Source organism: Megalops cyprinoides, chromosome 8, assembly GCF_013368585.1.
Source record: "Megalops cyprinoides isolate fMegCyp1 chromosome 8, fMegCyp1.pri, whole genome shotgun sequence".
Taxonomy (NCBI): Eukaryota; Metazoa; Chordata; class Actinopteri; order Elopiformes; family Megalopidae; genus Megalops; species Megalops cyprinoides.
Window position 1 is genome coordinate 17,690,704 of NC_050590.1, and position 17,320 is coordinate 17,708,023.

General features: G+C 38.4%; 1 protein-coding gene across 1 annotated transcript; it reads left to right on the plus strand.

Annotated features, from left to right (window-relative positions):
• The first annotated feature begins 12,576 nt into the window (after positions 1–12,576).
• On the plus strand, positions 12,577–17,320 carry LOC118782306 (dipeptidase 1-like). Its single transcript, XM_036535612.1, is given in 10 exon segments — positions 12,577–12,692; positions 13,007–13,133; positions 13,365–13,497; positions 13,732–13,882; positions 14,303–14,372; positions 14,786–14,962; positions 16,120–16,204; positions 16,309–16,384; positions 16,680–16,815; positions 17,141–17,320. Coding segments are annotated over 10 exon segments (1,251 nt in total).

Here is a 17,320-nt window from a genome sequence, read left to right on the forward strand (position 1 = left end):
GTGCATGCAAGCATATTGAAATATTGAAGGATTGCATTTGTCTCGCCTGGGTAGTTTTGCATGAATGCAGAGGTTGTTGCAGTGAGATGAGCCTAGTACTGCAAACAACAACAAAATAAGGTTCCATGAAGTGGAAAAACCATAAAAACACAATATAATAGGGTGCAGAAGTGAAGCATATGCCATAGAAAATATCCCTAGAGGAGAAAATTGTGCAAAACACAAAACCATTTATTCCATCATTCACAGAACAGTTTTCCCTATTCAACTCTGTGGCAATGCCCTCAATGATGTACAGAAACACATTGGAAAGACATTTGGAAACCATTCTAGTCCCTCAATCTTTATGTCATTCTCTGAGGATTTTTTTTTTTTGCCAGGTTACCTGTGAAATCACATGGTTTCATCTACAGCATGCTACTAGAAAAGGAGTACTACAGTTTCTCTTAGCACTGGTCCTCTGTCAAAGGTAGGGTTGATACACAACAGATATTTGTGTTACCAACTGTCAGTGTCTCAAGGTTGTGAGCTGTGTGAGTGATTGCTTCTCAGCCACAGCTGGGATGTAGCCTAATCGAATTAGACAGCTGTGCACACAATAGTGTTCTCAAGAAAAATAGACACACGAAAACAACACATAACAAGTACTTATGAGTCACATTTGATGATGGTTCTCCCATTTGTCTTCCATTTCCCATTTCACCTGGACATATAGTATTCTTAACAGATTTGATTACAGTAATCAACAGGAAAGCTCTCAGCACTGTACTCTGTTGTTCATCATTCACTGGTCGTTAATGGTAAACATCCTTCTCATCAAATGGGACTCTCATCAAGTGGAACATAAGCACACAGAAACCTCTTCTGTCCAAATGTGGCTTACACCAATAAGGTATAATGATCAACACATCCATAATATATATATATATATATATATACACAAACGATTAATATGATTCATAGATAAAAAAAAATATTGGCAGATATACAGATTTTTAAAATCTGTACAATTATTTGAGACATAAGTTCTAGTTGAGTTATTTTAGTTGAAAAGGAAAAGGTGCCTTTATGCTTTCTTTTTCTGTCTAAACTTTTTCTGTCTAACCTGGCAACATGCATCGCATTGTATTATTTCAGAAATAATTTTCTACTGTCAACCAGCCTGTCAGCTATGTGTATGTCCTTGTGATGCCAAAGCTAATAATGAAGGCTCACCTGACAATTTATTTGACATTTCAAATAAAAATGTTTCAAAACATGGTTATATGGTTATGGTTTAAATGTTTTTATGGAGTGTTCTCACAAGGCATCCACAGAGAAGAAGCAGTGTCCTGCCTCTTTATTATGTTCTGTTCATAGGCAGTTGGTCTTTCTTCTCCCCGGCAATTCAGTGCAGTGGCTATAAACAGCCTTGTAAATACAGTCGTTACACTTCAGAGGAATCATATCAGAAACATAAGAAATTAAAGCTTTGTCACAGGCAGTTCTCAAAGCTCATTGGATCCACTGTTCAGTCTCTCCACAAAGGCTCTCAAACACCTCACTCCCTTGCATTTTGTACTAGAACCATGTGTATGGGAGCGAGACTGGAATGACTGCTTTTGCTGAAATGTGGCTGCATTCAGAGTAGGCAGTCAGTCTGTGCTGTGCTTCAGATAAAAAAAAGAAAGAAGAAAAATTCTCAGAATGAATGCTACACTGCCTTTTTGATCACATGAGGACATTGTACTGAGGAGAACAAGAAAATACAATTTTCTTTTCTATGGAGGAAACCTGTGATTTGAGTTCCATGACTCAGAAACAGGAATTTTCAGCTGGAAAAAACACCTTGGCTTTCACAGTTGATATGAAATTTAAAGGTTACATAACTATCTAATTCAATATACAGACAACAGTTAAGAGTTTTAGCAGGCTCTCAACTTAAAATTTCATTTAACTGTCCTTATCTAGATATACAGGAATTTATTGACATGGGTGGCTCATCTCTCCTGAGGTAAGTATATCCTGACATTGCAGCACTGTTAATTTTAGTATTGTAGCATCAGACTACAGTAATACCCATACAATACATCCGCATGCCGAACATTAATAAGGACATACCCACAGATCCATTTCAAAGAATACTAAGTCAATTGCCAGTGTGCATGGTGAAAAAATATTTGTAATGGTTGGATGTTTTGAATGGGTAGATATTTCAAAGACAGCCACTCATTTGGTCGCTAAAGGTTGCATGTAGCATTGCTAGCATGTGGAAGCCAACCAATCAGCTAGCTCTGTCACATTTAATCATCACTGCCTTCCAGGAGGCTTCTTATATCACACTAGGGCAGGTTAATAATTTAGATCGCAGAATTGAACATTTGTGTTGTGCCTCGTTCAGCACCCTGTGGCAATTACAGAAAGAGGTTCTTTAACCACTTACTGTCTGAAAGCCAATGAAAAAGCTCACTGGCAGGGCTTAGTGAGGTACTCCATTACCTTTATTTCTCCCTTTCCTTACCTGAGAGCATAATTATCGGTCTCTTGACAGGATCAAGGTTTTTTGAGAAAATACATGTTGAATATGTGTTTTATTCAACATACAAAGCATTTACAAGTCAGCCTTGAAGGGACTATTGAGCTGGTATATTTAACTTTCCCTGGGTTTTATTTCTCTTTCTCTATTTTTTGATGATTTCTTATGATGTAGTGTATCAAATTGTATGTAGGTAAACATGTTGAATAACAGCTGTTATTAAGAGTACTAATTATTTTTCAGAGACTAAGTAGGATGTTTTGGGAAATGGAGTCCCCCAGGGTTTGTGATGGGAATTGTGTTGTTCTCTACGTGCATAATAATGACATTATTAGTGTAATAAGAAAAATCACTAAATTAAACCAAACAGTCTGCAAATTACCTAAATAATTCAAGAAGATTTAAATACAATCCATAACTGGGAATAATTTGACAAATGAAATGTCTCCAAATGTAAAGTGTGGGCAGTAATAGATTAATTTATTCATGGGAGGTACCAAGTTAGAATTACTACAATATGAAAAACACCTGGTATAGCCGTTGTCCCTTTGAAGTCTATGCTGAAACAGTTACAAAGGGCATATGAGGGTGCTAGAAAAAAAACAAAATTTTGTGAGCTAAAATTGAGATTATATTCATGTCACATTCAGAAATTCCTTAATTAGACCACATTTAGATTACTGTCTACACTACAAGAAGGACATAAAAGATGTACAGAAAAGGGCAATGAGAGTGCTTCCAGGGATCAAACATAAAATTTCTTAAGAAAGACTTAAAGTACTTAATCTCTCCTGCCTCAGTAAGTTGTCTGGGGATTTGATTGAGGATTTGATATGTTTTTTAGAGACCTTTAATAAATTGGATTACAGAAGCCATTTCAAGCCAAGTTATGTCAGCAATACAAGATGATGTGTAAATTAGTTGAAGGCAGATTTCACAATGACAATAAGAGAGTTATGAAAGCATGAAACACCTTGCCAAGACTGAAAGAAGAGACCCTTAGAGCATTCTTGACCCAGCGTGCCACAGAGCTGAATTTATATTTATTAACTGCAGTGCAGGAGGGAATGTCTATCTTGAGCTCTAGTATCTCAGGCCCATCACACAGTTTTTTGTCATTTTATTTTCAGTAATATTCTTACTTTTATTGCATTAATGGAATAAAATATTAGTGTGCTTTTGCCTTTCAGTGTACTCACTGCCATGTCAAAGGTCCTGGTTGCAAGGACTGGGGTGGTGTGGTTTGGAATCCCTGTGTCCTCATACTAGCACTGTCACTTGAACGTGTAATTTGAAGAGATTTAATGGATGGCATGACTTACTGCTGTGCACATCTTTTAAGTGTTATGGCCTTTGTCATCTCTGTCATATCGCATTTAACACCTTTCGTCCTGTGCCCATTAGAATAATTGCTCTGCCCAAGGACAGATTTGCTAAAAGATTGTGGCCCAGCTGTGACCATAAAAGGCTGTAAGAAATTATGTGGGATTCACTTACAAGTTTTAATGGGTCAGATGCATAACAGACCCATTTCCCATTGACAGCATTGCTGCTTGTATCATTTCTTGTATGAATGTACATGAGAGGATTTTAAAAATTAGTTTTAATTGTCCTATCTAACTCAAGAATGCAACAAAGAAAAAAAAAACCACATATTTGATAGTTCTGAAAAGCTGGCATCTGTTTTCTGAAGATATAAAGACTATGACTAAGACAATGTAAAGTGAAATACAGCAGCCATAATGTGATATTGTTAACAAATGTACAGGAAATTGCACAAGTTGTTATTTTTTCCCCAGAACTAGTATTCTCTGCTCCAGCTGACTGAGAGATTTAATAATTCATCAATACAGGTTCAGGAACCATACAGCCATCACCTTCTTTGAAGGAATTAGTGCCCTTGAGTACTGCTACAAAAGGTTGTAATACCTGCCAGAAATAGTAAAAATGTGACAGTATGTTTAATGCCAAGAACCTCTCAGGTTGCTTTCAGGATAGCCCTGTTCGAGGTGTTCAGAGATGAGGTGTTTTTTTAACAATGCTGACTTCCCTCATGTTCTTGCCACAGATAAATGCACATTATGTTCCAGTGTTGTCCCAGTGAACAGTACCTTCATGAACAGGAATTTTATTAATTCCATGCATAGGTTGTGCATGATGTATAGCAGCCAATTACAGTGTTCTGTGTATTCTTTAACTCAATATATTACAATTTCCTCACTGTCAAATTTATTATTTTTATGTGTACCAGAGCACAGTCTGATTTTACCAGAAGAGGAAGACTGTGTGTTACCTTCTCCACTCCTTACATGTAGTATGCAATATAACATCAGCTCACTTCAACAACTTTTTGTATTTGGTAAAAAAAAAAAAACAGCAAAAGCAGAAAACCTCAACATTAATATTTCATTAATGGTGTAGTGCCTCTTCAGATTGAGACATACATAGCCTTGGTTTAGATTCATGTGCTGTTGCCTTATCAAATGAGGAGCAGTGGCAAAGTTTGGGTTGACTATGTTATCCATACCTGGTTTACATTTAACATTTTGTGAATTGGACATTACGTTTCCTTTGACAGTGGTGATGTCCAAGATGCAATATGAATCTTTGTAAAGAACAAAGAAAAAAGAAAGAAAAAACTAGATAACTAGATTTGCTCTAGCCATTACTTGTTGTAGCTGGAAGTCAGTCAGTAACTTTACCTATTTATCTCACTAATGGCAATTAGACTTGGGTTTTCAAATCGGAGATACCTACTGCAAGGCCATTCATCCCATAAAAAGACATACACATATACATAAAAAACATTGCACACTAATACATGCTGTATATAGCACATAGTTTTTTTTTGCACTATTCTACAAGGTTCCAACAAAGTCCAGGTGCTAAGTATTTATTCACAAATCCTGTTGCTACTGAAATAATCCATGCCTTTATATCTATGCCTATGACATCACTTGACCCATCACATGATATTAAAATGAAGACAACTAAGTTTGGTGAAAAGAGGTGCATTTTAAGCACTGGAAATTTCTACAGACATTTCCTACCTATTTGGCTCTTAGCTGGGTCCTTGTATCAGCCCAGAAAAACACAGACAAATGGAGGTGATGATCTTTAAACTCAACAGGCGGTAAGAGTGGTGCAGAGTGACTCCAACCTGTCTGTGGAACCACCTAGTTTATTAGCACTCTTTATCTTTAGATGTTTATTTCCATGCATGTGCTCCAAAAGCTTCAGTTAATTGCAGACTCTTACAGTCACACATGCGGTGTTTGCACAAGGCTGACAATCCTGTTTTACATGTAAAAATCAGCAATTGTGTCATTAGTCTCCTCACATTACTTGCCATTTACATTTACATTGCCATTTATCAGAATCAGTGCTCTCTCTGAACATACCTAAATAAAATTCAAAGAGCTAGGGAACCCCCAACCTCAGATGACATTTGAAAAAGAAAACACAAAAATACCAGAGAGGAGCTGCAGAGGAAACAAAGAGGATGACAACTCAGTGTAAAGTCCCCCCCCCCCCCCCCCCCAACCACCTCCGCTATCTGTCACTGTGCAATGAAAGTGATGTAACAGAAAAGTCATCAATTGAGTATGACATGGTCCTCTTCAGTATAGGCTCACTGCAAGTCTTACTGGTTGACAGCATATTAGTCACATCCTAGCCAGAAACAAATTTTCCTTTCAGTGTCTTCTTAACAGTTTTATGCTCAACAGTCTATCCACAGGGTGAAGGGAATGTATTTTATTTATTTTAAAGTATTTATTATTAATTTTTAATACTTTTAGTATACTTTAATATTTTAAAAATGTTTTGGTTTTATTCTGTCCTGTTTGGAATCATCAGTTATATACATGAGGGTTGTCTTACCTTGACTGCCACTGCACCTGTGCAGGAACACTGAAGCAAGGCGAACCTGTGACAGGCTCGAGTGTAGCCAACAGCTATTTGTCAAATCGTAAATCACACAGCACACTACAGTGGAGTGGGTGCTCATCGGAGGATAGGTGCAACTCCACTGACATCATCTGAAGAACTTGCAGGCACCTGGTGCGACAAGGGAATCCAGGCTAACCTACCCACCCCTGCCCCAGCCAGAACAAAGCCACTTTGTTCTGCTGTTGTGGGATCAAGGTGCATTGGTCAATGACGTAGCCGGTTTTGAACCCAGGCTTTAGGGCTCAGCCTGCCCTCTAAACAAACACCTTGTTGACTGAACCACAGAAGACCCCAAAGACTTATTTATGAATCCAATTTTCATTTTCCAGAATGCATTGCCTTAAATGGTATTCAAACTGTCACGCTTCTTAATATTTTAACATTAATTCTTTTCAGCGTCTCCTACATGCTCTCTCTCTCACACACATGGCCTTTTGTCCCAACCTTTCCACTCTCTGTGCCATTCTCATCAAGCTAGCTCTAGATCATCCTGCTCACAGACGTCTGATCTCCACCTCCTGTGAACCCCATGACAGCTGTGAACCTGCCATACCTCCTTTACATAAAGATATTCCACCTGTCAAGTAGCATTCTCAGCTCACACTGTATGTGCAAGTGTTATGTGGGAGTGCTGTCACAACTGACATAACCGGATGTGAGGGGCAGAGGTTTATTTGTAGATCCAAGCTTGTTTGCAGGTCCTTTATTCCCTGGGCTGATCTTGGCTCAGTAGGAGCCACAGCCCAGGTGGGCGGCGGGGCTGTCTTTCAGACCCAGTGGTGCTGTCTGAGAACACAACCCCCATGGTCCAGTCAACAGGATCTAAATGTCAAGCGTCCATCACTGCAGCCCTTGTACTTGGCTAAACACTTAAACACAAAGCACTCATGATCAAACATAAAGAATTCAAAAGAAAAATAAGACTGAAAATGTATATTTTTTGACGTTGCTTTGAATTAGAAACTGATGGCCTGCAGCACTGTGTTGTATCATTTCAAGTTTTGCTCACAAGGTCATTACATGATAGATATTAACACTTCAGCATGAAAAAAAATAAATATGCATTTTTATCTTTCTTTAATTCTATCTTGGTTTTAAATCATTCTGCCTGTGCCCATTGTCAGCCTCACACAGCTGTCAATCATAGATGGGCTGAGTTAATTATTATTATTAAATTATTATTTTTTAAAATATTTTAAACCAATAAATATTTTTGCACAATAACATCTAACATTAAATATTTATATTGAAACATACAGTTTAAATGTTTTTAATGTCAGACTTAAGAATAAATCTACTACAAAAAGAAAACAAATTTATCTGAAATGTAGAGAATTTTTTTTTCTGTTGTACTTTACATGTGGCACAACATACATCAGTTCCATTGAATCAGCACTTTTAACACAAAGAGATAATAATTGTATGATCTTTGTGATGTTAAAGGGTAGGTAACTGAAGCAAGAATTTTTTGAGTTAGGCCTTGACATTGCAAGATATTTCTATCTCAGTCCCTTAGGACTTTAGAACGTTATCTTTATCTATACACGTCACTTTAAAGGCAGGAAGCTAATAAGCAGATAATTGCCTTTCGGGAGTTCCTCAGTTTCAGTTTTTTTCTTCTCAGCTGGAAAGGTATTGCCTTTTACTCATATTTCTCACAGTCTTTATTCTGCTGGCTGCCACAATTTCATAATTGTTATTCTATTACATCTTAATGCTTTCTGTTGCGCCATTAAAAATGGTGACTTTTTCAATAAAACTTTCATTAGTTTTATCTTTCTATCAAGCTATTTCTTACTTCTTCCTGTGTAGGTAAAGTAAATACACTTCATTGATATGCCAGGTATAGTCACTCTATGGATGGAAGGGAGGAGTTAAAAAAAAAGGTAGGGGTTAGTCGGCAATAATGCAGCAGCTGAGGCACAACTAGCCTCTTTTGCAGTGCATGCTCCACAGCATAATGATCTGCTACAACAAAGAACTAAATGTCAAAGTGTTGAATTAGGCTTCAACAGGTGTGTCTCATTAATGCAATTATAAACCAAAAGGTCATCCAATCCAACACCACTACGTGCTCTCAAGTGAAGGTTGAGCCTTCATACAAGCAAACACGACAACAAGCAACAGCTGCAGAGATTACTGCTGGGCTGCATCTGCTGCCATGCCTGGGAGTAAAGGCAAGGCTACCCACATTCCTTTAGTACTCCTAGGCCTGCTTTTATTATTATTTTTTTTTAAATCTGATTGCAACTCGTCATCCTCTGTGACTTTTGTTGAATAAGTTCATTTTTATGAACCTGACATTTAATAAATATATGAAAGAAGAAGAACATGGCTCTGATACCTGTATCTGGTTCTGGAAATCATGTAAGGAAAATATGTAATACTGCATTCTTACATATCTAATCGGTGGCAGACTTTGAGGCCTTAAACTGCATTGGCATTTGTATAGTCATTTTAAGAATGGCTGGCAAAAATGTCAAATGTTAAAATTAACAATAGAAGGCAGAAGATATATGTGTAAATGTACATTTGTAAATATGCATATACAGTATGTATATCTTGTATGTAGCTCTGGATAAGTGCATCAGCTAAGTGACTACATGTAAATGTAAAACTATTCATCCCATGCTTTTACTCCTCTCTTTGACAAGACTTTCTGATTTATTTCCCCAATTTGGCAAGATTTGAAAGCTGGTTAACAGTGGCACGTTTTAGATCAAAAGGAGTAAAAGATATTAATGTTGGAAATTTGAGAGTTCCCACAGCTTACCAGGGTTTCTATCCTTTACGGAAGCATAATAAAAATATTATTGATCAGTCCTGTCTGTAAAGCAGTACTCTCATTGTCTCTTTAAGGTCATGTTCCATGATTTTGTTTCACACCTCAGAAAATCACTACTCTGTATGCCTTTCTCTGTCTCCTGTTTGGAGTCATATGCCTCTCAGGCCCTCAGTCCAAGACCGTATCATCCAGGCTGCTGACTCCGCCACCAGAATAAGATAATCAATTTACATTCATGTCACATGATGATCCCATTGGTCCACTGTAACAAAAACAAAATATAAACAGATATGACTAAATACCATAATCAAGGAAGAGTCCATGGGGATTCCATAATCATGTGACAGATGCCACTATGTCAGGTGCCTAATTCGGGTACAGTATATGTATGCAGGAAGACATTAAAACACAAGTAGCTGAGCCTACCGGAAGGCAGTGTCAGATGTTCTCCACACATTGAACATTTTATTCATAAAATCTGTGCAGCTCTACTTTCTAAATATTGTTTGCAGTGACTGTGGCAACCCTTTGATGGTGTTCTTTTACAGGCGCACACATTAAAATGGTCAAAAATGGGCTTGAAAGGCAATGACACTAGTTAAGCTTCAGGGAGTGATGTCACAAAGAAAGCATGATGAAAGCATACTGTTACTTGCTACCGTACCAGACATGAGCTACTACTTCCAGCTCTGCTACACTGGCAGAGGGTGACAACGTTATGCCTATATATGCTCCACGTGCAAATAGATTCAACCCACACTATAGCCAAAGGTTACCATTGAAACATATAATCTGGTAAACAGTCATTTTTTCCACTTTCATTGTATGAAAAACATACTAGCCACTCCTGGCTCCAAAATAAAACCATGATACTTGAAAGGGAGGCTGCTTCAAGCTGTGTAATTATTTCAGCTGCACATGTCAAAACAAAGACGCAAAATAGAAAAATGTGCATGGGTGATGTGTCTGTGACCCAGTGCATCTGCAGTGTTGAAGTCATGTTTGTTTCAATTATGCATTCAAGTCAAGCATTTGCTAGTGGACATGTTTTAGGGCTACAGACAGCAGTTTCTTGAGGAACAGTGAATAGCAAAAACACTCCCATCACCAAAATGGATTTTTCACTGGATCTATGTACAGTGTCATAAATATGCAATTACCATTTGCAAGCTGCAGCAAATACTTAGGTAGTAAAATGCCATATGGTTCAGTGGCTACTCAGAGTAGCTAATGAAACCAAACAGGATAGCTATTTCTATTATTATTGGTTCATTATCAGTGATGCAGTAAATAACAGCCCATTCCTCACTAACAGCAACAATAAATTGCTGAAAACCTTATTTGTTTCCAAGATCAGAAACCTGTCATATACCATTTGAAAAGCTGCTGTTCATATGTCTATTATTTTTGTTTTTTGATGGGAAAAAAACATACGTAAATGTTATGGGTTAACAAGTACCTGATCCTAACTGACCAATGGGAAATGTTATCGATTTTCGACCCTGAACTATTTACATGAAACAATGTTCTGCAGTTTAGATAAGAGAGGAACTTATCAAGCTTAACTGATAAACTGTCACAGTACAAAAGGTGCTGAAAGTCCATCACAGTTTATAAAACCTAAATAGATGAACAGAAGTACAATTACTAAGTCCATTTTCTAGTTTTAGAGAAAACAATACTGAGCTAAATTCAAAATTCATTCTACTTCATCCTACAAATGTACTTGTTGGATTACAGAACAAGCGAAAATGATTTTTTAAAAAGTCACCTAAGGAGCAGTAGAAGGAGGAAATAACATTCCCCGCCCACAGAAACAAAGAAACCTCCTGTGATACAGAATATGCAAGAATGGAAATCACAGCTGAAAATTCAGCACCCCTGTGGGTACATCAAAACAGATAAGAAAGTTCTAAACAAAGTAGTACAGAGGAAATACCAAACATTTAGTTTGTCTGTGAAAAGCTTGTACATCCAGAGTATCAGAAACAGTCTCAAATGTCCCTTAATATTGATTATATATATTCTGTGGTTCAAGTGTCACGATTACACACGTTTTATTAGCTCGGATATACCACACTCTAGGGGATAGAGGCTAACACAGAGGCTAAGGTAGATGTGACTGGCTAATAATTTTGTTATACATGGTTTGAGGTGCTGCTCCAAATGAGCTGAAATAAATTTAAAAACCAAAAAACTAAAATGCGCAGAAATATCCTCACAGGTGACAACATGCCAATGTATAATTTTGCATAGCAATGCTGCTTTACAGATCCCATCAACGTAAATTAAGTAACTCCTCATATGAATTTTGCAGGCATTGCAAGACACGTGTTTATCTTCCCATCGGACATTCCAAGAATGTGAATACACTCTTGACAGCATTGTTAGTTACCAGTTAATTAGTTGAAGTGCAGGAATTATTCATGCCTTCATGTGCCTAAAAGGATGTAGGTATAGAGGAAATGACAAAAAATTAATACATTAACAAAGTATGTATACAGTACTTTATTTTTCTTTTATTTACATAAAAATATATGTACATAAATAGAGTGATGTTTCCCTTGGTGGTCAGTATATATAACATTTGTTGCAACAGACTGCATTTGGGTAGCTTAATCTTAACTGGGTTTCCCGCACGCCATATAATAACGGAAACATTTGCTCAAACCATATTGATGATTAAGATAACAACACTCCTGACTGAATAGAAGTCCCTGCTTTGGAAGTAATTCCTTTCTGAGATAAACTTTGACCTGTGTTGCTTTTTCCATAGCTTATCTTACTCTCCAGTATTATCTACAGTACAAATTTATTGCAGATTTTATTGATTTATAGATGTATATATCACTATCACATTGTGTTTCCACTATTTTTAGCCAGCCACTTGACATTGATATAAATGTCAGAGCATGACATAAAGCACATTATCTATTTACAGCAGGCTACTGGCTGCCTTTTTAGTTAAGTTTTACAATACTCATTTACAGCTTTGTTATAAAATGACAGTTTGTTTCCAATGTATTGGCCAATCACTCTGTATCGATAAATTCAGATTATCACTTGGATCATCACCTGGATAAGTGCCTGACAACAAAAGGACACATTATCCATTAACCCAGGAACGCTGCCTAAAACATTTATAATGAAGCGGAGAATATGCCTGAGCCCTTTTTGAGGGCTGAGACATACCTGGAGCAGAGTAACACAGGAGATACAGGAGCTGGACAGAGGAGGACAGCAAAAAAGAGTGTGAGACCAAGACCGGGATAGGTTGGATAGTCAGGTATTGTGAGTAGATACTGTGTGGCGCAGTGGGGCAATCATGTGGTGGTTTTCTGCAGTGTGGGCTACTCTATGTGTGCTCACACTCTCCTCTGCTGTGGACCAATACAAGAACAAAGCTTTGCAACTGATGGCAGAGACCCCTTTGATAGATGGGTAAGAGACTGACTTTATATCATGTGTCATGTTTTACAAAAATATTTGTACATGACTATGAATGTTATTTGCATGTTATTAAGTGCTAACCAAGTGAACACCTGTACCCAGCAAATTTCTAAGTAGAGAGCGGACTTGAATCATGATTTAGTGTTTTAAGATGGTAAGACAAACACTGCAGTCAATGTATTAAAAGAATCTCCTGTATATCTAATATCCTTGCAAGTTCTGTATTACCAGCACTTGTTTGCAGATAGAGCACATTTATTTATTTATTGTCCTGTGATTCACACCTTTTACCTCCAACCTATCAGACACAATGACCTCCCCTGGCAGATCAGGAAGCAGTTCAACAACCAACTCAACAAAGTGGATCTTCACTCCATTGAATCTACACACACCAACATCCCCAAAATCAGAGCTGGGCATCTAGCAGCACAGGTACAGACTAAACACAAACAAACAAACACACACACACAGAAACATACACACACATACACATACACATACACATACACATACACCCAGATACCTCACTTCTGCACCACGGACACAGTGAAGTGTTCAGTTACTAATTTATGCAGCCTATATTGGCAAGGAAAATAATTACTTTGATTATGAGTCTTGCCAGTCTGTTCAGCTCTAAACTCATGCTCTCCTCTTCTCCTTCAGTTCTGGTCCGCCTATGTACCATGTGACACTCAGTACAAGGATGCAGTTAGACAAACCCTTGAGCAGATTGACATCATCCACAGGGTGTGCCAGAAGTATCCAGAATCTTTCATGTTTGCCACCAGTAGCCAAGGTGAGACCTCAGAACAATAGTTTTCACAAAGAGTGACTGTCCAGAAGATAGAGAAGGAGTAAGATAGACTTATTGTCTTCATAAAGCATAGTTCATGTATGCTGAATTGCTCCACAAAGATGATGTCATCCACATCAGAACCACAATTTTATGGATCTGTGTAAAACTGGTACATGTCAAAGACTAGAAAATATACTGAAGTGTGAATGTAGCACTGTCTACCCTGCACCACAGATATAAGGGATGCCTTTGTTCAGAACAAAACAGCCAGCCTGATTGGAGTGGAGGGTGGGCACTCCATCGACAGCAGCCTGGGCATCTTACGGCTAATGTACCAGCTGGGCGTGCGTTACCTCACTCTCACACACAACTGCAACACACCCTGGTGAGTGGACATTTACATTTACATTTATGCAACCACAAGACAACCCTGTTCTCTGTTAGCTTACACCCACACACACACACACACACACACAACATTCATTCACCCTAGAACATGTCTGGACAGTCCCTTCAAATGTGGAGCAAAAATGGGACTCAATAGGCTATAATACATACTTAAAAACCTCCAATGTAGTATTCATCTGTGTGATACTTTATTGGCTAATTAAATGTGTCTTTTTGTTGCTTTGATGCTGACTGTCATTGACATAAAGCTCATGTTGGGATGTGCAATTGTGCATTTTCCTGTTTTTTTTTTTAAATTAGGTAGTGTAGTTATCACTTTCAGTCTGCACCAGACTGACTGAAATGTGTTTATGAGTAGGTAGTTAAATTTGTAGGTGATTCAGTTTGTTTCTTTCAGGGTTGATAATTGGCGAGTGGATACTGGATCAGAACCACCTGTGCACAATGGCTTGTCTCAGTTTTGAATTGTAGGTACACTGAGCTCAAGAAGAGGAGTACAACATTACGAGTTGGCTTTTCAAAGATCAAACAAGAGTCATTAAATTTGAATGTACTCCACAAATTGCTTTGTATAGCTATGCTACCACTGGCAGTGCTTAACCTTTTATCCTTACATTTGTCAAATTACAGTCAATTATGAAATTCATTAAAGCATTCATTAAAGCAAGCTTTTGAAATTTCATTTCTTGTTGTACTGGCCTTGGGGTTTGCAATAGGACAATTAACTGACACTAGTCCAAGAAAACATAGACTTAAACTTTAAGAGGTTTTAAACCTCATTGCCATTTTTTAAATGACCAGAGAAATATATCCATTCAAAGGTTCTACAGTGTACTGACAGTGTATTGTGTGCACTAACTGCTGTGTGGTTTTGCCTCAGCAAGTGATCAAGGAGATGAATCGGCTCGGGATGCTAATCGACCTGTCTCACGTGTCAGAGAGGGTGATGAACCAGGTATTGGATTTGTCCCAGGCCCCAGTCATTTTCAGCCACTCTTCAGCATACACTGTGTGTTCACACAGGAGGAACGTTCCGGATGCCATCCTTAAGAGATTGGTGAGTAGAGTCCTAAGGAACGCAAGGGGAGGAGTAGGTGTTATGGGGGGGATTGGGTCCCATCTGGAAATTTACTACAAATGTCTAATTACTGCAGGGTTTCTCTTGCCAGGTCCTGGAAGGCCATGGTGTCTATAGGCTTTTGTTCCAGCCAGGGACTTAACCATGTGATTAATCTAATCATTGCCATGACTGAGCTGATTTAGCCTCCCCTCTCAATTCTGAAAGCATTAGCATTTTAGAGAGTCCTGGAACCTGCTGGATTATCTTCCTCCAAGACTGGTGCTCTTGTCCTTAATTACTACTCCAACTGCAGTAATTACAGGCAATTTGCAGAGAGTAAGCATGGTCACTGCTTGCCAAGGATACATCATGTTCAGCCATTTGAAGACTTTTTTGTTAGGGCTGTACTGCTCACTCAAAGGTATTTTATTCAGTATGGCAAGATTAGTCCACTGGTTTTGAAAATATGCATGCTTTTACAAGCCAATTTCCATGGTCACATTAAAAAAATACAAAAAAGTCAGGTATGGAAAGCGTTCTGTACACTTATCAAGGCATACAATGGACTTATTCAGTATTTCACTTTATTGCACCATGGACACAGTTCAAAAACATGATGATCGTGAAATTGAGTTAGCCAGGAACAGCTGTTTATTGTGGAATATTCATACCCCACCAGTAAAATCTCATAAAACACAACACAGGGTACACTGCAGCATTACACCATAAAAAGAATGGAGATAATAAACCTAAAAAAGACCTGGTTAATTTATCATTTCTGATGCCTTATCTTCAAAGGGGGGGGAGAATATTAACATGAAGGTTTCATATTCAGTTACACACTACCACAAAATTCAGCTAATCAGTACATATTTAAGCAATGCAACTTTAAGCAAAGTGTTTTAAGCAGGTTAAACTTTGTGAAGAAATGTCTTTTTGAAATTATATTTTAACTATAAATGTATAAATAATGCTAACATTATTAATTTTTTCTTTTATGTTTCAGAAGTGAAACGCTTTACCTCCTAGCTGTTTAATTCCAAATAACAAAAGCCTGATGTAAGAGTTTTCAAGCATGTGATTTAAAGTTTCTCAAGGGGGAACTTCAACCTGAAAGCAGCTACTCCTTTATTTGTGCTTTCCATTTTCCTCAGAGAGACAAGAAGGGGGTTGTTATGGTGAACTTCTACAATGACTACGTCACATGCAGCCAGACTGCGAATCTCTCTCAAGTGGCAGGTAAGTGGCAGCTGGGATGGCCAAGCAAAGGTCACTGTCGTATATTTGTGAAGATGTATTTGTTTTAAGCATTGCCTGTGATCCTGTTTCTTTGTTGGATTTAGACCACTTTGACCACATCAAGAAGGTGGCCGACTACACCATCCTTGGTTTTGGTTCTGATTTTGATGGAGTGAGAAGGTAAGAAGTGACGACAGGCTTTAATCCACATATTTGAAATGGGATTTTCCTCATGCTGTTAGGACTCTGATATCAGCTCCACTAGGGCATGGTCCTCTTAGATTTTCCTGAATGTTGGCACATATATCTAAATAATTGATGATGTTGTTAAAAAAAATTCTGCTTTTGTTGGTTACGAGAGGTGCCAAATGTCAGTCGTCTGATTTCTCATAAAATGAGCCCTAAATACTTGTCCATCTTTCTGGTGCCTGGTTCTTGCCGCTTGATGCCACTTCATGTCCATGCTGTTTTCCAGGGTACCCCAGGGCCTAGAAAATGTCTCCAAGTTTCCCGACCTGGTGGCAGAACTGGTGAGGAGAGGGTGGAATGACACGGAGATCAAAGGTGCGCTGGGGGAGAACCTGCTGAGGGTCTTAAGTGACGTGGAGAGGGTGAGTGCACTGAGCCATGCCCTCTGCCTGCTTTTCACTGCAGCTTTAATCACACACATTGCTTTGGGTTTCAGTACATCAGTATGCAAAATTTAAGTCCTGCTTGACTGACTAAATAGTTTACAATGCTATTTCTAGGGGGTCCCAATGGTTTAGGCAACTGTCTGCCACCAACACCACTCTCACATCTAGTAAAGCCAGTGGCCTAGATAGCCAAGCTATAAAGTCACATGCACATGCTGGCCAAAAGTAAATGCATCTGTATTACATCTGAGCCAGGGTCTGTCTCGCCTCTATGAGTCTGTGTGTGTTTCTGTTTTCAAAGGTACGGGACAGTATGAACAACGTGTTGCCAGATGATGTACCGATTCCCTATGAGCAGGTGCAGAATCCCTGCAGGACCAACTATGGATACACCTCACTGGACAACGCCGGGAGCTTGGTGTCTGTGAACCCATCACTGCTGGCTCTGATCACCCTGCTCTCATGGTCTTTTTCCTGCTGA